Below are 26875 nucleotides of genomic sequence, written 5' to 3'. Positions count from 1 at the left end.
ATATAAGAGCAAAACAGAAAGTGACCATTTTCTCAGTGACCATGGCCAGAGCTTTGAGTCTGACACTTTTTCTAGTTGGTTTTTTTTTTTTTTTTTTTTTGCTGTTAATGTCAACTTAAAACTTGCAAAAAGTCCTCATTATTACTCTTGGGGGGACACATCTCAGCACATTTTAGCCTTGAACATTCTAGATACCTGCTTAGGAGTACTACCAATGATATACGTGTGTGTGTGTTTATAAGGCATATACATATGGAATGTGTTTGTGCGTATGTGTATAGTAATATGCTCGCAGCCATTCTCTTTCCTTTTTTCTCCTTACGGGTTTCACTTGCAATATTATATATAGTTCAATTTCTGAGCCTCTGGAGCATACTTAACGATGCCCACTGCACACTATAAAGAGCTATGAACTCGTACATTATCAGTATTCTATTTCACCAGCTAAGCCTTTCTTGGTTAGAATTAGGTTCAGAACAGCAGTTCTTCTTGTAGCTTCTTTTGCCACGTAGCTTTGTTTTTTACTGGTGTCAATCAGATCAAGGCAGACTTTGCCCAATACTGGTATAGGGCGATGAGGGGATATAGAAAGAAGAATGGAGAAAAATCCTGAGGGGATGGTAGCCAGAAGAGAAGGAAGTTTCTGTGGCACCTAACCAAACATACTTCTGTAGATATGTAAAGGATGTCCTGAGTGAAGTCAGGGAATGACTATGAATGAACAAAATCAGAAATGGATGGCTTGGAGCAACACAGAACAGCTCTACTGGTTATTACTCCTTGCACCAGTTTCCTCATCCTTCAAATGAGGGCACTGATCTTATCTACCTCGTAGGGTTTTGAGGAGGATTAAACAAGTTAATACGTGCTAGGAAATTACTAAGGTTATTCCTATGAAACAGAACTCTTTTTCTCTTACCAATAAAATGACGAAACACATTTGTTAAAGATTCTCTCATCCTTCTGAACAAACTTTCACTCTTCGCCCCCCTTTAGGGTTATCTTTATAATGTATAAGTAACATTACAATTTGAGAACTATATGAATCCACTACAGAAAACAAACAACAAAAACAAGTCTATTATATACAAAAAATTTGAAGGAAATTTCTAACTCTTTTGTGAGGACAATAATCACAGATATGATGAATCAGATTTATGAAAACTGATATTTTTCAGAGCTATTTTTTAACTACTCTCCCACTTCCAAGATTATTAATTTTATTAAGGGTCCCAATGTGCAGTTTGAAGACTATCAAATTCACTATTACATATAGGCTATTTATAGATTAAGAGAGTCCTGTAATTTCTCATTTACTTGTATAAAAACAGCATAAAATGTTAAAATTCAGGACACATGAATTTTACTTAACAGCAACAAGATAATCATGATACTTACTTCATCTCTATAAAGTGGGCTAGTATAATACATTATGTCCATTGCACTGCTGTTCAACATATCCCTTAAACCTCGTACTTTGTCAGGAGTAATGGAATCAACAGTGTCTACAAATAAAAAACAAACAAAACTTACAGAAGATATGTTTTAGGAAAAAAAATAAATTGTAAAAAAAATTATATTCCCTGAAATAAAAAGTTTTTAAGTTAACATATTCAGGATTAGCTTTAGATCTAAGCAATCTGTCCTCGCAACATATAGCAAGAAAAAATTGTAAAAGACAAAAAGGGGACATGGGAAGAGAAGGAACATTAAAGAATGAAGGCCATTATCGAACCTATAAAGCCTCACCCTTTTTGTATGTACTAGCTTTTACATAACTTTCAGGGGTACCCAGAGCAAAACCAGGGCATCTCTATTCCTGGAACAAGTGTCAAAGGACACAATCTCACTTTTTCTGTACCTCCTCTTGTTTCCTCTCTCTTCTTTTTTGGCCTACGCATCTCAGGCCTGGCAACAACCATGTGGAATGCCTAGAGTCACTGGTGGCAAATCAGCAACAAACTAAACAGTTTCCCTCTCCTTTACATGTATCTATTTAGCGAACCAAAGATCCTATGGGCAAGAGTTGTCAAATTACAAACATGCACAAAGGCAAATCAGCAATGGGCCTCTTCAGTAAACAAGATGAAGTTGGTGTAATTTACTTAAGAAAAAAAAACTATTACATAAACTGCATTGTAAACACATTCAGCCTTCTGTGAGTTACAGCTAACCTATGGAAATTCTACCATAGGAAAATTATTCTATTAAATGCCTAATAAAAATGATTAGAGATGCAGAAAAATTTGCATTTCTTATAGACGTACAAAGAAGTTCTATGCTTGGATGAATATCATGGTATGAAAGCACAAAGTGGGCAGAGAAGCCTTGTATTTTTAGTCTAGTGCAATTTCTCTTATCTTCGTTTTTCACTGCAGTGGTTTAAATCATTTTATTTTTATTTATTCCCCACTTTTATACAATCTAATAATAACTAGAAGGCAATAATTCAAGCAAAACCTAGAAGTCTTTTCAAAGATTTAAAAGGGAATATTGTGGCTATTCATGGGTAGATAGCACAGCAGAGTTATTTATAGTCTGTGCTTATTTTATATTGTAAAAGATGTGACTACCATGCTGATAAAAAAGTTTAAAAATCATTTTAATGCATTTCTAAAAAAAAAAAGATTTTACTGTGAAATACATATACATACAAAAGAAGGCATTTCATGTATATGTATAGCTGAAAGATGATTTATAAAAAAAACACCTAGCTTTAGAATATTGCCAGTATCTGAAAGCCACAGTATATCCTTAAATGATCACATGCCCCCTCTCTCCCACCTCTAGAAGTAACCACCAATATGAGATTTGTGTTAATCACACTCTTGCTTTTCTTTATAGATTTCCTTCATGTCTGTTAACAATTTTAGCCAATTCTGTAGCACTTATTATGTGCCAGAGCCTAAATATTTTATATCATTTTGTCTGTTTCTGAACACCATGTAAATTGAGTTATCATTCATAGTTTGTTGCACATCCAATATTATGTTTCTGAGATTCGTGGATATTGATGTTTATAGCTGTAATCCACTCATTTTCAATGCTGTACACTATTCCGCTTTATACATATCTCGCGATTTAGCCATTTCCTTTGAAAGACATTTGGGTTGTTTCTAAGTTCTTGCTAATATAAACTACACTCCTAATAACGGTGTTGTACATGTTTCCTGGTGCACGTGTGTAGGAGTTTCTTTAGGGTATATATGAAACTGCTGTGTCATAGGGTACATGCACATTCAAGTTTATAAGATAATGTCAAATTGTTTCCCTAAGTGATTGTACCAATTTATATTCCCCCAATAGTCAATGAGAATCCTCATTGCTGCACATCCTCACCAATACTTGGTATTATTACATTTTTAAATTTTTGCCTAACTGATGGGTGTGAATATTTCACTGTGGTTTTAATTTCCATCTCCTTGATTACTAATGAGATATACACTGTATATGTAAAATATATTTTTAAATATACAAATATATTTAAATATATTTTTAAATATACAAATATACTTAAATGATGTTTCTTGAGAAACAGAAATTCTTAATTTTAATATAATCAAATTTATCTATGATTATAGTTATTTTTTTTGTATCTTAGGAAGATACTCTCCTATATTTTTGCTAATACTTTTAAAAGTCCTGGCATTCACTGTGGCCAAGACATGGAAACAGCTGAAATGTTCTTCAATAGATGATTGGATAAAGATGTGATACATATATACAATGGAATATTACTAAGCCATAAAAAAGATGAAATACTGCCATTTGTGACGACATGGATAGATCTTGAGATTATCATGCTAAGTGAAATAAAACAGACAGAAAAAGTTGAGAACCATATGATTTCACTTATATATGGGTCATAAAACTGAAAGCAACAAACACACATGACAAACAAACAGAGACTCATGGACACAAACAGCAGATTAGTGGTTATCAGAGGAAAGTTGGGGATAAAAAGGGGTACAAGGAGTCAAATATATGGTGATGGAAGGAAATTTAACTGGGTAGTGAACACACAATGCAATATAGATATGACATGTTATTGTACACTTGAAACCTATGTAATTTTATTAACCGATGTTTCTCCAATAATTTTGATTAAAAAAAAAGTCCTGGAGTTCATATATTATGTCTTTGATCCATCTAGAGTGTGACGTAGGGATTGCTTATACTCCCTCTCACTTAGGATAACCAGTTATCAAGCACCATTTATGGAACAGGTTATCCTTCACCAATGATCTGTAATGCCAGTTCTGTCATAGACCAGGTTTCCAAACTAAGCACAGGTTTAGGGAGTCTCTAGTCTAGTGCACTGGCCTATCCTTGTGCCAATACTAAACTGTCTTAATTGCAAAAGTTAATAATAGGTCTAGCTATCTACTAGAATTTACCTCCCCCTCTTCCTCTTGATCTGTATCTAGGCTATTTTGGGGCTTTTGCTCTTCCATAATAATTTTAGAATCAGCTTGTCAAGTTTCATGAAAAACTCTATTGGGATTTTGATTGGAATTACATGGAATCTATAAATCAGTTTAGGAGAGTTAACATCTCTAGGATACTAAATTATCTAATCTAAGAAAATTAACTTGTATTTAATATCTACTAACAGTTTTTTCATTTTTAATATAAATATACATATTTTATTATATTTATTTCTAGGAACTTTTTTTTAATGCTATTTCTAATTGTGCTGGTATACAGAAATACAATTAGTTTTATATATAGATCTTCTATTTCAGAACCTTGATAAACTGTCTTATTAATTCTAATTATTTTTCTGTAGATTCTTCCGGATATTCTGTGTTAAACTGCAGGACACTTAGTAGTGTCCACCAAGAACTGGAAAATTGGTTGGTATGGGGCAAATTCCTTCCAACCCCCACATTTGGTGTCAGAATTGTTTAGAATAGAGAGAAATGGTGGTGTTTTTCCTTTAATTTCATTCACTCAGCATAATGCTTTTTAAGATTTTATAACAGTAGTATAAACCTAATAGAAAATTACAAACTTATGGGTTTTATTAATTGTTAGTTTATCCACATTGTCTACATTCTGGAGCAGCTTATCTGGGTGAATGAGAAAAGCCCCCAAAATTGTGAAAGATGGTATATTTACACTAAAACTTTATATATGAACTGTTGCTGCTAAGAAGACTTTTTTGGTCACTAGTTTTTTGTTGTTTGTTTGTTTTTTTACTCATTATAACTTTTGATGCTATTTTGGTTTATAAGCTATAGCTGATATTCCTAACTGACTATGAGACAGAATTGCAGACCTGGAAGAATCCTTGGAAATCATCCAGGGAGTCAGTCTGGCAAAGTGATGAATAAGGGCTCTGGCATCGTACGGACCTGGACTATGCCTGCTATTCTTAGTAAATTCAACTTTTACTAAGTTTCAGTTTTCTTACCAGTAAATAGAGAAAATAAAGCAGGTATTTCATAGATTTGTGAGAAAATTAATGAGGTACTACATGTAAAATGAACTAGAGAGTGTCAGGCATACAGTAAAGGCTCCACAAATGGCAGCTGCTATTACATCTAGAAAGACTCTCTCATTTTTCAGATTATGTAAATAACTTAAACATTCTATTTTAATGGTTTTACTACTGAAAGAATACAACTTTGTTTAAGAAACACATATTTTGGCTAACAGCTCTTTAAGAAAGGAAACAAAAATGATTTTACTTAAACGAATACATTATACAATTTCTCTACATTAAATTATAATTCACCAGCTCAGGGAGTGCAGGAATAACAACTAAAGAAAACAAAAAACCTGATATTTTATCTTCCAAATATAGGGAAGGCAAATTATTAGAAAGAAAATGTAAGCTCATAGGAATTGTGATAACACTTTTAAAAGTACTGACAAGTTACTTTTCTGTTAAAAACTTTAGAAAAGGTTTTGTTCCCTTCACATACCCCCTAATCCAGAGTACACGCATGAAAACTGTGCTATATGTGAAATCTATGGTCCAAATCTGTGGTCCAAAACGACAGAGTTCGATACATGGGTTTTATTTTCTTAAATAATCCAGAAGAGTGAATATATCTCAAGACAGCCAAACGAAAGACCTTTTGTTCCCAACAAGTATCATTTTGTTGTCATTAGCTAAATCATTTAATTTTTAAACAAAATGTACCTCCATCAAGAGTAAGTTTTGACCGCCACTCAACAGGCAGAAATTCAACATGCGTTGCATAGTTGGAAAAATGCCTTTCTTCTATTTTTCTAGCAGCCTCTCTCATCCTAAAAAAATAAAAACAAAAGAGAACTTTATCAGAGTAACTTCACATGTTTTTATATAGTATAAAATGTCTTTAATTATAACATTTCCACTTGCTTATAACTTCATCCATTATGTTTCTATGAACAGTACACAATGCAATAGTTAGCAATATTAAGACACTTTCATTTCGAAGTATATTTGGTCCATGCCAAATGGTCCTTCATATTTGGTCCTGTCCAAAATGCCCATGCTTAAAAAAAATGTTGCTGGGTTTAAACAGCCCATAACATTTATCTATACTTTTGGTTTACGGGATTAATACATAAAAGATACTCTCATGTTTTATTGGTCCAGTAACAGTGTTATGGTTGTATTACCAATAATAATCCTTTTGCCTTGGTAGCCTAGCTGGTCATGGCATATGGGTTGGTGTAGGCCAAAAGGCTCCATGGATGTTTTGGGCAGGACCAAATGTCTGCTAATCTCATGAATAGCACCACCACAGTCAAGATACAGATAATTCTATCATGCCCCCATACTCCATCATGCCTTCCCTTTATAGTAGCAACTTTTCCCCATAATTCTTTAAAGCAAATCCCAGACATCACATAATTTCATCTGTAGTTTAGTATATGTTTCTAAAATTTAAGGAAAATATAACCTATTCAGTACTATTATACCAAAAAAATTAATAATTCTTTAATTTCTGCAAATATATAGTTCAGTGGTCCCTTTCCCCCAGTTAGATTATAAATGTTAGTTTATAATAATATTGAAACTATTTTTTTACACTTGTTTGAATTGAGCTCCAAATATAGTCCATGCATGGTAATTGGTAGATGTGTCCCTTAAGTGTCTTATTCTATAGGTTCCTCTCTTTTTAGCTTTGTAATTTTTTTTTCATCCTGTAGAGTTTCTCAGAGTCTAATTTTTAATGACTGTATCCCCATGGTGTTATTTAACATGTTCTTTGTCCCCTATCTCCTGTAATCTGCTAGTAAGATATAGGGGTTTTATCAGATTCAAGTTCTACTGTTTTGGCAAGATTACTATGCCATAGGTAAATATATGCAGTTTATTCTCTTTTTTGGTGACGCTAGCAGTTATGATGATCACTGAAGATCCATTAGGTTATAATGGTTGCAAAAAGGTGCTTAAATGTCATTACCTCTTATACTTCTAAAAAGAGAAATTTCCTCACATCAAGTATTTGGCTGCTTTGTGGTACAACCAAATAGTTTCTGAGAAAAGGCAAGCTAAATGGATAATTCTTCCCTTTTATTAACAATCTTCAAAATTACTGAGTTGCTAGGTATTATGTTTTTTGACATCATTACTAACTCATAGATTTAAAAATATCTGAAGTGTTTAAACCCACTGTAACTATTATCCTTACTGATGCTCAAATTGTTCTTTCTTTGGTCAGTGAGTCTCTTCAAGTTGGCTTCTGTGTATTTTTGACACAACCTCACTGGCTGTGTTTCTTTTTAAACAATTCATTGGCTTTGAGTATATTCACAGAGTTATACAACCATCACTATCTAATTTCAGGACACTTTCATCACCCCCAAAAGAAACACCATACACATAGCAGTCACTTCCCATACTTCTTCCCCCCAAGCCTTGGCAACCATGAACCTACTTTCTGTCTCTATGAATTTGCCTCTTATGGATATTTCATATAAATGGAATCATACAATATGTGGCCTTTTGTGTCTGGCTTCTTTCATTTAGCATACTGTTTTAAGATTCAACCATGTTGTACCATGAATCAGTACTTCGTTGTTTTTTCATGATTAAATAATATTCCATTGTATGAATATGTCATTTTGTTTATCCATTCATCAGCTGATGGACATTCAGATTGTTTCCATTTTGGGGGCTGTTATGAATAATGCTGCTATGAATATTCTTTAACAAGTTTTTGTGTAGATGTTTTCGATTTTCTTGGCTGTAGATCTAGAGGTGGAATGGCTATGCTACTTCTACATTTAACTTTTGAGGACATGTCAAACTATTTTCTAAAGCAGCTGTACTATTTTACAATCCCATCAAGCAACATATGAGGGTTATATTTCCACAACCTTGCTAAAACCTGCTGTTTTCCATCTTTTTGATGAGTCATCCCAGGGGGTATGAAGTGGTATCTCTTTGTGGGTTTGAATTGCATCTCCCTATTGACTAATGATATTGAGCATCTTTTAATTTGCTTATGAGCCATTCGTATATTTTATTTGGACAAATGTTTATTTAAATCCTTTACCCATTTGAAAAATTGGGTTATTTCTTTTTTACTGTTGAATTGTCAGAGTTCTTTATATATCCTAGATGCTAGATCCTTATCAAATATTTAATTTGCAATCTACCATTCTGTAGATTGTCTTCACCTTCTTGATAGTATCCTGTGAAGAACATAGTTTTAAATCTTGACAAAGTCCCATATATCTGTTTTTTCTTTCATGGTTTCTACTTTTGATGTCATATCTCAGAAACCACTGCCTATTCCAAGTCATGAAGATTTACTCCTAAGTTTTAACAGTTTTATGTTTTAGCTCTTTTGTTTAGGTCTTTGATTGATTTTGAATTTCTGTAAATGGTGTGAGGTAGGGGTTTAACTTGATTCTTTTGCATGTGAATATCCAGGTGTCCCAGCTAAAATTTACTAAAAGGCTATTCTTTCCTCATTGAATTGTTTTGGTACTCTTGACGAAAATCAGCTGAACTCTCAATTCTACTCTATTGATCTATGTTTATCTGCACACCAGCCAGTACCACAATGTCTTGATTACTGTAGTTCTGCAGCAAGTTAAGAAACTGGGAAATGTTAGTTTTCCATCTTTGTTCTTTTTCAAAATAGTTTGGCTATTCTGTGTTCCTTGCATTTCCATGAAAATTTTAGGATCAGATTGTCAATCTGTGCAAAAAAGGTGGGATTTTAATAGGGAGTGTGGTGAATTTGTAGATCGATTTGGGAAATACTATTATCTTAACAACATTAAGTCTTCTAATCCACAATCATGGGTCTTTTCCATTAATTTAGGTCTTCTTTACTTTCTTTCAATGGCATATAATAGTTTTCAGTGTGCAAATCTTGCACTTCTTTTGTTAAACTTATTCTTAAGTATTTTATTCTCTTTGATGCTACAGTAAGTGGAAATGCTTTCTTAATTTTCAGATTGTTCATTGCTAGTGTCTATAGAATGTTGACTTTTGTATATTGATCTTGTATCCTGTAACTTTGCTGAGATCATTAGCCCTAAGTGTGTGTGTGTGTGTATTCCTTAGAATTTTCTGTTTATAAGATCATGTCAGCTGTAAGCAAAATAGTTTTATATTTTCCTTTCTAATCTGAATGTCTTTTATTTCTTTTTCTTACCTAATTGTCCTGGCTGAAACCTATATTCAATTGTTGCACAGAAGCAGTGGGAGAAGACACCTTTGCTTTGTTCCTGATCTTGAGAGAAAGCTCTCAGTCTTTTGTAGCTAAACTATAATTTTAGCTGTGGGCTTGCCCTCTGTCAAGTTGAGGAAATTCCCTTCTATTTATAGTTTCTTGAGTGCTTTCATTGTGAAAGTGTGATAGATTTTTCTGCATCAAGACCATATTTTTTTTTCCTTTTTTGTTCTATTACTACAGTATAGTATCCTTGATTGATTCTTTTAAATATTGAAGCAACCTTGTATTCTTGGGATAAATCTCACTTGGTCATAGTGTATAATCTTCTTTATATGTTGCTGTAGCCAGTTTTGTTGAGGATTTTTGTGTCCATAAGCAGTATTGATTTTTATTCATAGGAATATTGGTCTATAGCTTTTTCCCCCCCTTATGATGTCTTTATCTCATTTTAATATCAGGGTAACACCTGTTAAACAGGTAAGTTGGGAAGTCTTCTTCCTTCTATTTTTTGGAGAATTTATGAAGAATTGGTGCTAATTTTTCTTTTAATGTTTTGTAGAATTCACAATGAAGCCATCTGGTCTTAGGCTTTTTTTTTTGGAAGGAAGTTTTACTTGTTAGAGGTTGATTTGGATTTTCTACTACTTCTTACTGATTACCATATATCAGTTTGGTTGTTTGTGTCTTTCTGGAATTTGTCCATTTTATCTAGGTCATCTAATCTGTTGGCATAGAATTGTGCATAGTATTCCGTTTAATCCTTTTGATTTCTGTAAGGTCAGTAGTAATGGCCTCTTTCATTCCTAATTTTAGTAATTCGAATCTTCTCTTTTTATTCTTGGTCAGTCTTAACTAAAGGTTTCTCACTTTTGTGGATGTTTTCAAAGAACAGAAATAAGCAGAGATCTTCCTCATTGTTTTAAAACTTCATAGTTTTCCATTATATAAACAGCTGTAGTTTATCAACCAGTCTCTTACTGTTAAACATTTGGGTAGTTTCCTACTGCAATTAATAGCCTTGTGCATACAACTTTCTGTATTTTTGCTTATATTATCCTTGATTCAGAAGTAAGTTTGCTGGGCCAAAGAATAAATGCATATATAATTTTGATAGATATTACAACATTCTCTCTCCTTCATTGCTTTCTACCAGCAGTATGAGAATGCCTGTTATCTATAGCCTGGCCAAAAGAGTATACTGTCAAATTTTTGGTTTTAGATAATCTAATAGTTAAGAAATGACATCTTAATGTAATTTTAATATATATTTTATGAGCATGGTTGATCATTTCCTTTCCTGGGAAATGGCTGTCACATCTTTAACCCTGTAAGGTAGTCAGACATTTTCCTCTTTATTTTTAGAAGTTCTTTATATATTAAGAATACTAACAGTTTATCTGTGATATAAAGTGCACATGTTTTCTCTCAGTTTGTCTCATTTTATTGCCATATGGCTTTTTTGGGATGATATAATATTTATCTATATTTTTTCTTACTGTTTCTGGATCAAGTCATTGGATAGCTTTTTCTACTCCTAAGGGTATACAAGAATTCAAACTCCCCTCAACTCTACCTTTTAAATCCATAGTACTTGTATGGTTTCATTTCTAATGTTTAAATGTGATCCAACTGAAATTTATCTTAGTGTGAGAAATGGACCCAATTTTATTTTTATCCATATGGTTATCTAGTTAACCCAATATTGTTTGTTAAAAAGTCTATCTTTCTCCATTTCTTATATATTTAATATAATACAGTTGACCCTTGAACAATACAGGTTTGAACTCAGCTCCACTTATATGCAGATGTTTTATAATTAATCACAGTTCAAACCTATGTTGTTCAAAGGTCTACTGGAGATTGGGAACCTTCATATGTGGATGGTTGACTGTAGTTAAATGTGGATTTTTGACTGCAAGGGAGGTCAGAACTCCTAATCCCATGTTGTTCAAGGGTCAACTGTAATATTTTGATTATATATCCCTAAAGTTGCCATTTTAAAAGTTCTATGTACATTCTAGATTGTTATAAAGTAAATCGCTTCCCTTATCATCATAAAGATATTAGCCAAAACTTTAGACTTGAGGGCAGAATCTATTTTAATACCCACATAGTCTAAAAGTTCCTTTTTTTTTTTTATATATAGCAGATACTCAAGTAATGGTTACAGACACATTTTATAAGTTTGTCATCTTTTCAAATGTTCAGTTTTAAAAGGTATGAGTGTATACAAGAAAGAATCTATTTTAAGATTCTAATATTATTTTACTCGTTTGATGGCTATACAGTTCTCATATATTTCATTATGATATAATAGTTATGGCGATGGAAGTGTGTGTTGCCATCTGAATTTACCAAAAAAAAAAAAAAAAAAAGTTTCATTTAAATTAGTGATTCTCAACCATGGGTAATTTTTTCCTCCAGGAGACACTTGGCAATGTCTGGAGATATTTTTTTGATTGTCACAATTAGGGATTCTGTTTGCATATAGTGGGTAGAGGTCAGGGATGCTGCTGCTAAATATCTTACAGTGCATAGATCAGCCACCCATAACAGAGAATTATATGGTCAAAAATGTTAACAGTGATGATGTTGAGGAACCCATTTTGACTTACAAACTAAGAAACACTACATTTGCTTAAAATACTGTCCTTTTATACACAAAACTTACACAATTCTACACTCTAAGAATCACTATCATAGTTCTCAAGTGGTTACACATGTAGACATTGATTTTGGCAAAAAGGTATGTCGACTAAATTATTTGGTTGTAATCATCTGGAGTGATTCTTAAAAATAGAAGAAGAAGGAAAGGAAAGATGAAAGAAGATAGTGAGGACTGGAGTTTGGATTCTACAGTAGTTGGGGAATGTATTCATCAAAGAACTCACATGGCTGTATTTTTGATAATTCTTCCTTGGTCCATCTTCTGCCCAATGCCATGGACAACAAATACAATATGAGTAGTCTGTGATGGCTTGTCTTCTAATGTGGCTTCTTCTACATAACCTCTATGAAGTCTGGTCCCACTACTTGATGCTGTAGACAAAATATAATTCTAAGTTCACTATTTATTCCAGAAACAGCATTTTCACAATATATTTAAAAAAGAAGAAAAGGAAATAGTATAAAAAAATTCTGCTGGGTTGGGAAGGGATAAAATTTGTAAGATGATGTTATTGATTGGCTCTGATATAAAGTGTTAAATTGGACAGGACACCAAAGCCAGAAACCATTAAAAAAAAAAAAAAAGGGAAGGAAGGAAGGAAAGAAGAACAAATTGAGTACATAAAAATTTTAAACTTTGACAAAAAGTATCGTAAAACAAAAATAAAAGATGACAAATTTTTACATGGGAAAAATTTTACAAAATATGACATACCATAAGTTAATTACCTGAATATACAAAGAGAGCTTACCAAAGAGTGAAAACACAACCATTCGAATAGCAAAATGGGCTAACAATATAAGGTAATTCACAAAGCAAATACAATTGACTATTAAAAATATAAAGATATTCAAGGATATCTCTTATCAAAGAAATTAAAATAAAAATGGATAATAAAAAAATTATATCGGACTTAACAGAAAATTTTTTTAAATTTATTTTTTGACATTGCTCTCACATCTTCCATTCAGTCTTTTCTTTCTTTCAGTCAAACTTCTTTAAAGAGCTGTCTATTAACCCTGCTCCCATTTCTTCATCTTGTACATAAGCTTCATTACATGCCAATCTGGCTTCTGTCCCATCAATCGATCTAAGTCACCAATGACTTAATTTCACTAAATCCAATGGAAAATTTTCAGTCTCCATTTTCTTTGATACTATGTTTCAATGGCTATGTTTTATTTTCACACAACTGTCTCTGGTTTGATTGCTCTTATGCTTTTTGAAGTATAAAAGATATTTATTAATCCTATCAGATCATTCTAAATATTTAATTATTCACTGATGAATGCATGTCAACTCAACCACCTTAATAAAAGTTTCACCTAGCAGACCAGTAACTATCACTAAATTTAATACATATTTAAAATATACTAAAAATAGAACTTGAATAGTCTATTCTGAACATAAGAGAAAAATTGAGATTCTCCAAATTTTGACAAACAATAGTAATATTTAACAATTACCTTTAGAAAATCCTAGTTTTTGGGTAACTGTTCTTGCAATCTTAGATGTTGTTGCGTCACTATAAAGATATACTTCATCCACACTGTGCCAGTCCACATGGTTTCGACTCAACTTGAAACTATGAACAGCTGTTGCAAAAAGAAAAACTAATTTTTAAGGTCTCCAAGACTAACTTTATTTGCGTGAAAAATTATAATACACAGGTTTTTGAATCGATGTTCAAACTCGGTTAAGTAAAAAAACTATTTCATTGAAACACGCACTGAGGTGAAGCAAGTAATGGCTAGAACTTTATAAAAGATCAACCATGTTATAAGGAATGGCAAGGTGTTAGAACAACATGGAATAACTGGCTTAAGGGCCATAATTTTAACATCTAACACAGAGTTAATACATTTTGATGATTAAAGAATGTCTTTCAAGGTGATATGACCATTCTTCAGGTTTAAGAGATATACATCTTCATGAAAGTCCTAAATAGCTTTGACAGAGAAACTTAAATTCCATTTCTTCTGTTGATTTTATTTTTGGATCTGTGAAAATTTCACTCAGTACAAAACAAAAACAAGTCTCAGAGGGGAAAAAAGTTTACCTTTAAACTAAGAAGAGAATAATCTACTTCATTAGACTATAAAGTATTTTTGGAATGGATTATTATAGCCAATTATCGCTCGATATTGCTCACCATAACAGAAATCCAAAGATGAAAGATGTTTTAATAAGAAATCAAATAATTTTTTCTAATATTATGTTCAAATCAGTATGATTATTGCACTTCTGTAACAGAGGTATGCTTGGTGAAAATGAGCTCTAAAAAGAAAAAAAAATCAAACCTATATACTCCAGAAATACATAAGCTCTGTGAGGCAAGGACTATGTATTGATAATTTCAAATCACTAGCACCAAACACAGTTTCCTGGCACAGTGCCTGACACGATCACAAATTTAGTAATGCTTGTGACAGCAATGGATCAAAAAAATTGTCATATCATGTCCACCAATTCGTAATTTGATAATTCTTATGAAGAACTTAAACTTTTCCTCTCTATCTCTGATATAGAGGTAAGAAAAATTCACATACCCATCTTCATAAAACCAAGGCACTTTCAAATCATTATGCTTGATTTTATTTCTTAAAATCCTCTTTAAGCAAAATATTATCTCCCATTATATATAAAGACACAGAAGTACAGAAAGATTAAATGACTTGACACAGAGCTTGTTACTGGCAGAGTCTAACTCTTCTGATTTGAAGACGGGTTGAAAATAACCTCAAGTTAGACAAGAAAGGATAATATATAGCCTTGGTCAAGATCTAAGATCCTAAGACATTTTTTATGAAAATCTATTTCTTACTAGAGTACATAGAAAAGTAAATCCTTTCCAGGAAAATGTACTTATTAGTTATGTTACAAATGTGATTTCAAAAATTTATGAAAAACCAATTTATATTTTACTCACCTGCCAGGACACATTACTAACACTGAATACGAGACAAGATACAATTAACATAACAAACAATATCTTCTGTTCCAAAGAAAACGTACAAACTCAGCTTTTTAAATAAAAGAACTTTTCATAAATTAAAATCTTTTGCATAAATTTAACAATTATTTGCTTTTCTATGTTCAATCCAATTCAATACGTTAAGCCTTTTTATGTAATGTTTCTAAACCACATTTTTGTTAAAATACTTTTGAATAACATATGGTTAAAACACTGAAACTACAAGATCAAGATATTAAGAGAACAGTGTTAAGCCAACATTTCAGTCCTCCTTAAATAATCCACATACTGTCTTGAAGTATAACATTTTACTACTGGTAAACATCCCATTACTGGACTATACACATCATTTACAAATGTTTATGCCATTTATAATTAAGTAACACAAAAATAAAATAGCACAATGGATACCTTTCTATGCTTTAAACACTAATACTAATAATTTCTATGCTTTAAATACAACTGAATGCTCTAACTACAACTAAATACTATAAGCCAGGAATATAACTACATGGAGAAATAAAACTACAATTACTGTACCTTGGGAACGCTTTCGTTTAAGACCTGCTGCATCTGTACTCTCCTTAAATCCTCTCCATTTGAACAGAGAAGGGAGGGAGAAGGGAGGGAGGTGGTAGACAACTAAGGAAGCAAAAAAACTGAGCTTCAAAGTAAATTTTAAATGAGGTTTGCTACTTTGCCTTTTTGTTGTAATAACTTTAAAAAATGAGTTGTATTTGACAAACATTATTCTAAATGCTTTATTTATACAATTTCTAATTTAAAATCAGTGAAGCAAAACATTAATGTTTATCAAATATATGCTCTACTTTTACTGAAAAAAAGGCAAATGATATCTAAATTTGTCAAAGACAAGTATGCAACCACCATTTTTAACGTTTTTGCGTAGATAGAATAAAAAAATAGAACATGGCATTTTTATATGTGCATGAGATTTATAAACCCCATCTTTACAATACTAAGGTTATTTACTCTCACCAAATTTGTGACAATGACATAGCCAACAGCTGATGTGCAATGCAATAAATAACCTTTTAAATACTGAATGCAGCTTTCCTGAGAATATACCACAGTATACATTCCACTAGATGCTTTCCATTACTGAAGTATCATGGAGCATTCTCACAGAAACAAAATATCTTTTGCACAACTCTGTTCAAGTTATTAAAAGACTTTTAAAAATGAAACTTTAAAATCAAATTGGAAGCTCTACCTTTATTATTAATGATACAATAATGAAAGATTTAATAGTGACAGAATAATAAAAAAAGGTCATTAGTAAAAATATATGCTGTGACATCTTGTAAGCATGGAACAGACAATACTGAGTAAAGCTAGACAGACTTGATATTTGGCAAATCAGTAGATAACCTTAAGTCAACATTTTTCCTGTCGAATATTGCCAGTTATGCATCAATAAATTTCTTTATATATTTAAGCAAGCAATTGTTTTAAAATTCAGTTGATCTTGAACCTAACAAAGCAGTTTCTTAACAGTTCAGTAAATGAACTACAGGACTTTTATGATTTAGTTCAAATTTGTTCTAATACGTTTGATTTTCATCTTCACTCTCTTCTAATTAATGTAACAAAGGTTAAATACCGCTCAAATATGATAATATTTAATTCTTGTTGTATAGTATTAGACATATAAAAATCTGCTGTATATACGGATAAAGTATACTTAAAGATTTGTGCAAACAAGGTAACAGAGAAATGCTACAAGGCACCTAATAACTATGTAAAACTATACGAAATTAAATGGCTATAAAAAAACTATAGACTAGGATTAAAAACTGGGTTGTAACATAAGCACTATAAAAACATTTCATTGTCACAGAGGGATGGAAAATGACAACTGAAACAATTTTCCTCACTGAAAATGTTTCCTCGTTCATGTGCCTTCTGGTCAGTTACTGAGTAGATGTACCACTTGCAAGAAACATTTTTAAACAAAGATTTTATTAGGGAAAAGCTAACATATCCAAGTAGATCAAAATGGCCTAAATTTGAGACTTTGTTACTCGAAGAAACAAAATGTAGATTTTCTAAATCTACTAGTAAAACTAAGGGGAACCAATTCCATATTTGCTAAAAGAGAACTAATGGGAAACATATGGAACACTGGACCACACTTTAAAACTATGCAAGTGCTTTCAGAAAGCTGGTCAAAATATAAAAACAAAAGGCTTTCCTTTCTAAAGCATAGAAAAATTCAGAGATTAAAAAACCCCAAACACCCCAATATACTAAAAACAGAAAAGCATGTTTATTTAAAACATTTTTACGAAATTAAATATACATGGTTCTTTACTTTCTTGTCAAATTTAATTCTCATTTTCACTCGAAAGTCATTTGCTCTATTTGTTACAACATCTTGTTAGCATAGTTAAAACTTAATTTCTTCAACCCAAAGAACAGAATTAGGTGGACCACCGTAAGTTTAGTAGAAACAAAAAGGGCTTACTATCACTCCAAACTGGGATCAATGTTTAAGGAAATTCAAGTGCCAGTAAGCATTACTTTTTTTTCTAAAATAAAGTTTTAGTTAGGAATTCTTATGTAGTGTTAGCAAAAGTATGCATAAACTCAAAATACAATTGAAAATGGTAAATTATTAAGATGCTAATGCTTAATAAATTTTTAATATATATTAAAGTCTTACAGAGCAATGAAAATGATTTAAAGTTCTAAAATATAGTATTTTCAATAAATATTCTTACTATAATTCATCTCTTAAAGAAACTTTCTTCAACATATAATTCTAAAAGCAAGAGAGTATCCAAAACAGGGTTGTGGATGACAAACTGAACCTTAGAATGGAATAAATCAATAACTTTTCCTTTTAGGTAGTCTGGATAAGCTGAACTTTAGAGGTAGGCTTTCACATCTCAAATCTGTCAACTATAATGAGTGAACTTCTGGCAATCTTCTTGGATCTCAGAGAAATTAAGTTAGATAAATTTATAAAAATTAAATAATAGCTAAAAGCTAGAAGGTAACAATCCTCTAATCCTTCTCCCTGCTTCTCTCCTGCCCCAGTCTTTTTGATGTCTAAAATTCTATAATGACAGTTTGGGATATCTTTGCCCAGCAATAGTGATAGAAATATGCACTTTACATGCCAAATTGCTAAAAGTTGTAAATCCTTACAGATTTACCAGCACCTGTGCTGTCATAGCACTCAATCAGCTTGAACAGTAAAAAGTCCATTTTTTAACTTTCAACACATCTGTGACATTTCTATTAACAGTGTGACTCATGTAGACAGCATATATTTGGGTCCTTTATTCCTAACAAATTTGTCAATCTCTGCCTTTTAATGGGAGTGTTAGTTCACTTATACGTATTTACTGTAGTTCTCGACGTGAATGAATTTAGGTCTACCATTTCCCATTTATTTTTTCTTGGTCTTATCTGTATTTTGTTTGTTTCTCCTTTCTCGGTTTCTTCTGAGTTAATTAAATATTTTTTACTATTTTAATTCCTCTAATATTAAAATTTTAGACTAACAGAAAGTTGTAAAAATAGTATAGAGTTAATATATATCTTTCATCCAGCTTCCCCAATGTTAGCATAATTATAATACAACTGTCAAAACTAAGAAATTAACATTAGTACAATACTATCAACTAAAATATAGACTTTATTCAGATTTCTCCAGTTTTCTTACTAATATTATTTTGTTTTAGGATCCAACCCGGGTACCACTGCTGTCATGTTTCCTTAGTCTCCTTCAAACTGTGACAAATTCCACAATCTTTCCTTGTCTTTCATGACCTTGACACTTAAAAAAAAATTCAGCTTTATTAATGTATATAAGACAAATATTTAACTATTTAAAGTGTACATTGTGGTGATGAGGTACTTATATGTTGTGAAAGGATTCTCCCTATCTAGTTAATTATGACCTTGACACCTTTGAAGAGTTCTGGTTAGTTATATTGTACACTGTTCCTCAATTTGAATTTATCTGATGTTTTCTCATAATTGGATTGAGATTACGCATTTTTTAGCTAGAGTGAGATGCAAGACTAACCTTTTTAGTCCAACTGTTTTTTACTAATTCCTGCTTGGATAGATAAATTATAAAATGAGTGAAACACTAATCTAGTGGTAGGTTGAAGTGTTTACAAAATTACTTATTTGAAGGCCTGATTTTATCTGTACGATTTATCTCCAGTGAAACTCTACGCTTTCATTAGATAGACTACTAGATAAATGTCTCCTAGCCTAGGAGGTGGGGTGGTAAGAGAATTTTTATTTTAACTCTCAGAGAAAGTAAAATTTAGATTAAAGTATCTAAATCACAAATCTTAATTTGTATTTCTAAAAAAGTTATGCTAAACTTTCATCAGTCTATTTAAATCAAATGTGTACTTTGAGTTTAGTAGAAAAATTAATAAAGAGAAAATACAAAATATATCCAATTTACTCTGGCAACAACTATTGTAATCAAAACACAGATAAGGTCAGAAAGAAAAGGAATTAGTATTTTATTTTAATGTTCTTCAAGGCAAGAGCTCTGTTTACTTTCTTAGAAATTCTCCAGAGCACTTAATAAGAGTTACTAAATATAATATTTTAAAGTGTTTTTAATTATTAAATGGGATTTTCCCAGAAGGCCTCAGATGAATAACTCCACTGTACTGTAATCACCAACTCTATTCCAAATCTCTTTTCAAAATGTATAATATTCAATGTCTACTGTGTTATCTTATATTTACTCTTTGTAACTATTCTCATCTGCAGGCTCTGTCTTCCTCAATAAGTTTTAAACACCTTGAGGATAGAAACCCTATCAATTTCTTTCACAAAAGTGCCTAGCATGGTACTATCTGCACGTGAAAGTACTCAAGATCTTCTGACATATAATATGAAGAGTCAAAACTTTATCATATATATATGACAAAAGTGAGGTGGAAAAGGTATTTCTCCCCCTCAGTTTAACGCAATACAAAATTTTAGAAACTTGGAAGTGAGAAGCAAAATAATCAAAAGATTGTGATTTTTTTTTATCTTTGTAGTTGCAATAAATTTGAGTTATTTTTCCAACAATGGTAGCTTTTTGAACAGCAAATGTTCTTTCCTTAAGACCAGTGATCATTTTCAAATGTACTACCAAATTTCCCAAAATCTTCAAAATCAAATGTCTCAACTTAACATATAAATGTATATTTTACATAATACCGAATAACAAATAAAATGGTTAGAAATTTGATAACTATATACTGAATTGAACTTATAATCTTTGTTAATAATAAAACATGCTGATGCTTTACCTATATGCTTTAGTATATTTAAAAAAATCAATTTTTCATCTGATGAACCGCAAAGAAACATCATTTTGAAAGATTAGAACACAAAAATGTAATAGTTTAACACTTGTTCTGTTATTATTAACCAGAATTTTACTACTCAGTGTATATCCTTAAAGCTAGCAAAAAATATAATATCCTAGACTGATACTCTAGAATTGATACACACACTCAAAGTCATAATGAAAATCTACTCACACGAATAAACTATGTTCTTTCAGACTTATTTAAATGACTGGCTCATAAAATTAGAGCATTTTGAAAGAAAACAAATATTCTGCTACATTTAACATTTTAGTAGGGAATAGAAGAGAGCACATGAAATTCTAATTTTTATTTTAATAGAAACAAGATTCTAAGTAGGTGAGATCTAGAAATGAAACAGTTTGCTGATTAACTTCTACAGGATGAATTACCAAGTGGGAAAAAAAAAATGCTTTGAACACAGTATGAAAAGGGGGAACAATTTAATTATATTTTTACTATTCATACTCATCCTTGTTCTCCTCCAAGCTTTTTTTTTTTTTTTTTTTGTAATGTGTTAATAGTAAAGAATTTGGGTAGGTAAACTAGATTTGTTAAGATAAACTGCCATTTTTTGAGGCAAGACGTAAGGAAAATTAATAGAAAGGAAAAATCCAGAATTCGGTCTTCTCCAATAGCAGTGAAATTATAATAAAAAGTTCAGTCCTTAAAATACTATGAAGTAGGCTTTTGTGTTCATTTTGGTATAAATCAGGAGAGGCTACAAAATACTTCAGTCACTAATAAAAGATCACAGATATATAAAATTTACTATATGTGCCATAACTAAGTATTGTCTCTATGGCAATCTGCAGGAATGCAGATATAGCTCTTCTCTGTAGATACTGAACTGCTCTTTACATGTCGATATGTAAGAACCTTGAGCTTGGATTTTACACTGAAATAATGATATATTTGACTACAGATTAGGAAAATGAAATATTTAAAATTCATAGAGTCTACGGCCATGCTACTCTGAAAAAGCCCGATCCCATCTGATCTCAGAAGCTAAGCAGGGTTGGGCCCGTTAGTACTTGGATGGGAGATCACCTAGAAGACCAGGTGCTGTAGACATAAAAAATACAAAATAAGGGATTGTAAACTGACAAGGTCCTTGTAATCTGTGAGGTCAACCAAGGATTGCCTCGCCTAAAAATAAAAAATAAATAAATAAAATTTCTAGCGTTGGTATCTGGCACATAATAGACAACTATTATTATACATATTTGTTAGATTTATTGCTGATTTATTCGGAAGCCACAACTTTCCTCAGTTATGTAGACTTTTAATCAACTAGATACAAAAGACATTTTAATTTGGTATAAGCTAAACTACACAGTTTCTTTGCTTGTGTGTGTGCGTACATGTGTGTGTTCGGAGAGAGATAAGAGAGTAAAGAATAGGAGAGAGAAAAGACTTAGGATGTTACTAACAATAAGAAAAAAATAAGTACATTTAAAGCTTATTGTTTTGCCATTAATTATGAAAACAATTACTTTCAACCACAAAATTCATTTCTTCCAAGATGCAGTCTGTGAATTACTTGACTACTCGATCAATATTGAGTTTTTCTGCTTTAGAAATAGGGGAAGGAAAAAAATTACTCAATTCACTAGATTTAGTAGGGCTTGCCAAGAAACCTCCCAAATAAAGGCAAGTATGAATGAAGAAATGCTTTTAGAAAAAAAAAAAAAAATCGAGAGAAATCTAAAAATGCTAATCCACCTGTACTGTTATACTCACCAGAATAGTTGATCCCACTGCCTGCAGTAAATGAACAATAGAAGTATTTTTAACTTTACTACATGTTTGAATTTTATTCAAGAGCAGACACATAACAAAACACAGTAATCTTGGCTATTATATAAGTATTTTGAACTACTGTAAACATATTCAAATGCTGAATAAGGAAATGTAAGAACTAGATTGTTTAAAATTAAAAGATGATACGGTTATCAATATAGAGACATCTAAGAGATATTTACGCAAAGGAAATTAAAGTTTTTTTTTAAACTTCAGAAAAAGAAACAACCTTAAAATATTAACAAAACTGCTCTTTTGATATGACAAGGAATTTTTTTTATAAGTTCAATTTTCTTTGATAACTGAAAATAACGGAAATGGATAAATTCAGAGAACCCATTATAATAATTTGTCATTTACAGTAAATCATGTTAGCTAATGTCTTGCTATTGAACATACATACTAAGTAAAATAAAAGATAGTTCAGAAATTCAGTTTTAAAATTTTAAACAATTATCAAATGTTTAAAATAATGAGAAATTTTATAAATTCTAACACTCTTAAATTACTATGTCAAACTTAGGAACCACTCTAAACTTTATTAACAACTTACTTGGTTTACATATTAAATGTATTAATTGGTCTTACCGTCTTTTCCATCTACAGATTTTGACACTTCAAGATCAAAACTTTCCTGCATCTGATGACCTCTAAAACATTTGAGATGTTCTTGCTCAATTAAATTACTTTCTTCTTCTTCTAGAGGCTGCCAAGTACCATCGATAAACCACTGTCCACGCATTACTGGTATTTTATCGGCCTCTAAAAGAAATCACAGAATCATACATTTTAAGATCTAACCTCCCAGAAAAAGACATGGTAACTACACTTTCACTTCTTGCTACTGCTATGGCAAAAACAGATTTTCATGACTCAAAAGAATCTTTTAAAGTTTCAAATTTCAGATTTTAAGCCATAGGATATAATTTTTTTTCAGCATATTATTTTACTTGTACTAAATATTACAAATAATTATTTTGGCATCAGAAAGGTATGACCAAGGCCCTGAGTAACCAAAATTAGTAAGCTAAGGGATTAAGACAAGTTTCATGCAAGACTCTGCTGATAGTTCCAATGTCTTAGAAAATATTGATATAAACCCTCAGAGTAGTTTAGCAATAGTGTGTAATAATAGGGTATTATATGCACTTTTTAGGGCAGTCTTGGAGTTTCCCAGTTAGTACACAGGAATAACTAAAACCTTTGATTATAGTAAATTTCTTACCTATTTTAGAAAAAAAATTGAGAAAAATTTTCTTGAATAAATACTTCTTTGATTAAACACTGTTTCTATAAACCCAAGGCTTACAGTTGCAATTTGTTTGCTTGTTTGTTTATTTATTGAAACAAATGACTGTCAGCTAAGGCATCTTGAATCCTTCAAAAATTTTAAAAACCAAAACAAAAATAAAATTGAAATAACAAAGTCCTAAAAATAAAAAGCAAAATGAAACGAATGAACTTAATTATGTAGAGCTGGTGATTTAATCACATAGAGAAATTATTTCAAGTGGATTTAAAACGTGGTAATTTGTACATACATATTAGGATATAGCCCATTGATGAAAATATTACAAATATAGCTTAAACCTTCTGCAGTATCTACGCTGTTATAATTGTTAATAATTAGAATAATATCAGTATTGTTAATTTAAAACTGTAGGTTAAGATGAACATATTAATTTTGTTACTATCATTAGGACCCTAGATTTCTATTCTAGTATAAGAAAAAGAGATATAAATATAAAAATCAAAGAAAACTGCATAATTTTAAATTTTGATTAGAAATGTCAATATGAACTAATGACGCATGTTTTCTTCTAAAAATGTCCTAAACTCTGTCCACTGTTAAAGCCTAGAAACAAAGACCAACCAGTTTAAGTGAGCACTCCTGACGTAAAGACTGTGATCTCTTATCATTTCCCACTACAAGAACCAAGAGTCCTTGAAGAAATGCCTAATTCCTGTTTTGGGACAGGAAATTTACTAGATGGCCTTGAAACATCTTATTGTACAAGATTTGTACAGCGATGTATTCAAAATCTATTATGTGTTTCTATTTCTTCTTGCATTATCCTATACTGTTGACTCTGGAACAACATGGGTTTGAACTCCATGGGTCCACTTATACGTGGACTTTTTTCAATAAATGTATTTTCCCTTCTTTGTGATTTTCTTGACACTTTTTTTCTCTAGCTTATTCTATTGTAAGAATACAGTATGTAATACATATGATATACAAAATGTTAACTTTTTGTTATTGGTGTAAGGCTCCTGGTCAACAGCAGGCTATTAGCAGCTAAATTTTGGGAGAGTCAAAATTACACATAGATTTTTGACTGTGCAGGGGGTTGGTTACCCTAACCCTTGCGTAATCTGAGTTGTCCAAGGGTAACTGCATTCTGCTATAGCAATTCTGCTACATTTAGGTTTTGCTATGTTATTCGGTACTTACATAGTGAAAGATAACTTCATTGTGAATTATGGCTTTTAACATTAAAATGTATACTCTGATGTGTTTAATGATTTTTTTGCCCAGGTTCTACTTTGTCCATTGAGATGCTTTCTTATTGTTTCCATTTGCCTGTGATGTTTTTGTATATCCCTTTTTTTCACCTTAAGAATCACTGTGTTTAAATGTGTCTCCTGTACACAGTATAGAACTGAGTTTTTCTTTATAAAGCCATTTGAAAATCTTTTTAATAGGTGAGTTAAGCCTATTAAGTTTATGGATATGATCAATATGTTTGAATTCCGTATTCTATAATTACCATTTTTATTATTCACATTTACCTGTTTTCTTTCTCTAGTTGGTATCTGGCCTTTTAAAAACTTTCTTTTGGTATTCAGGAAGATTTGCATTTTTTTGTTTCAGTGGTTACCTTTGATACTTACTTGTGTGTTTATGTGTGCGTTTATGTGTGAGTATGCATGTATTTTTGAGTTTCCTAAATTTTTTTGCTTACTTAACCTTTTGTGATCTGGTCTGTTCATTTTAAGTGGTGTCGTATAACTCCCACTTATTACTTATACAATAGGGAATGATGTATTCTATTTATCTCTTTCTCTCTCCACTCATTTATTTTTAGTTTCATTCTTTCTACTTTGTCAGAACATATAACAATTATACCTATGACCCACCACTGTTTTAGTCTTGGAGCTACAATTAAATATATTAAATTCTCATTAAATATTTCCTAAATCCTTTCATGTTCAAAATTGTTTTGTCCATACCTCTGATAATTGAAGGACAGATTGGCTAGCTTGAACCTTGTGTCCTTGAGTTTTCAAAACTGCTGCTGTACTGTAGTCTTCCTTTGTATGTTGTTCTTGAGAAGTATGATGTACATTTAATTTTTTTAATGTCAACTTTTTTTTCCCTCCTATGAGATCCAGAAAAAAATGTCTTTAAAATTTAATAGTTTACTAGTCTTTAAGATCTAGTAGTTTATATCTCAGAGTACATTGTTCTGGATCATCCTGTCCAAGATAGGCCCTTTTAATATGTACATTTCAGTTTTCTCCCTAATTTCTCAAAAGTTTCTCTTGGGTTATGGTTTAAAAATTAGTTCTGTTTCACTGATTTTTCTTCTTCAGGGACTCTATGTATGTTGGGTCTTCCTTTGCCTGTAGTGCACTTCAAACACTTTCTCTCTGAAGCTTTTTACTTTTTTCTGCATCTCATTTTTATTCTTTTGGTCATTTTCCTTCCTTTCATCAATGCTCCTTATATCAATGCTCCTATTTAATATGTCCACAAGTTTAAGGATATTTCATTTGGTTGGAGTGTTATAATAGAGTTTCTCTTTGTTTTGTGTTTGCTTTTTGGGGAAGAATTCTTATCAGTGAAAAATGCATTTACATTTTTTGTATTCCTTTGTGTGTATGTGTTCCAATATAGCTTTATTTATAAAAACAGACAGCAGGCCTGATTTGGCCCATGGCCCCACAGACTGACAACTCCTGACCTAGAATAAAAAGTTGTATATGATATTATAAATGCCAACATCTAGGAGACAAACTCCTATTCATCCTTTAACATTTTATTGTTTATAATAATATATTTTTCAATTAAAGTTGGCATATAATATTATATTAGTCTCAGGTGTACAACATAGTAATTGGATATTTAATTCATTCTGTATTCCTTTTAAAATAGCTTTGTATGGCATTTGATTGATTTCTATTCCTGAGCATTTTATAGATAGAGTTCTTGGTTCAAGAGTGTCTGCTTCTGCAGATTAGGAAGAGCAGCTGCTTTAATGGATGACGTTGTGATGGTAGTAGGGATGGGCAGGTGGGTGGACATGAGGCTGGTGTGCCTTGCTTCTCACTCATTTCTCTAAGACACTTAAATTTCTCTTTCCTTCTTTCTTCTCACTGGCATGGCTCCAAGGGGCAGCATTCTTTTTCTATCTTTGCTCACAAGAGC

At 31.6% G+C, this 26875-nt stretch overlaps 1 protein-coding gene and 1 pseudogene across 4 annotated transcripts in view; one reads left to right on the top strand and one right to left on the bottom strand.

Moving 5' to 3' along the window:
• The window catches only part of DDHD1 (DDHD domain containing 1), a 70976-nt gene that overhangs the window by 24436 nt on the left and 19665 nt on the right, over positions 1 to 26875 (bottom strand). For 2 of the 4 annotated variants that reach the window (XM_039865099.1, XM_039865100.1), the window contains exons 2-7: positions 23032 to 23205; positions 15818 to 15919; positions 13770 to 13898; positions 12527 to 12674; positions 6152 to 6258; positions 1399 to 1505 (exon numbers count right to left, since the gene is read on the bottom strand). In XM_039865099.1, the coding sequence (XP_039721033.1) occupies positions 1399 to 1505; positions 6152 to 6258; positions 12527 to 12674; positions 13770 to 13898; positions 15818 to 15919; positions 23032 to 23205 (767 nt within the window). The remainder of the gene's footprint in view (positions 1 to 1398; positions 1506 to 6151; positions 6259 to 12526; positions 12675 to 13769; positions 13899 to 15817; positions 15920 to 23031; positions 23206 to 26875) is intronic. The other 2 variants (XM_039865102.1, XM_039865101.1) reach the window with 1 other exon arrangement.
• LOC120604651 (uncharacterized) lies at positions 21598 to 21714 on the top strand (annotated as a pseudogene).

The sequence above is a fragment of the Pteropus medius genome, unplaced genomic scaffold, assembly GCF_902729225.1.
Source record: "Pteropus medius unplaced genomic scaffold, Ma_sr-lr_union100, whole genome shotgun sequence".
In the NCBI taxonomy this organism is placed as follows: domain Eukaryota; kingdom Metazoa; phylum Chordata; class Mammalia; order Chiroptera; family Pteropodidae; genus Pteropus; species Pteropus medius.
Note: the sequence above shows the minus strand (reverse complement) of the source record. Positions and strands in the feature narration are given on the sequence as shown.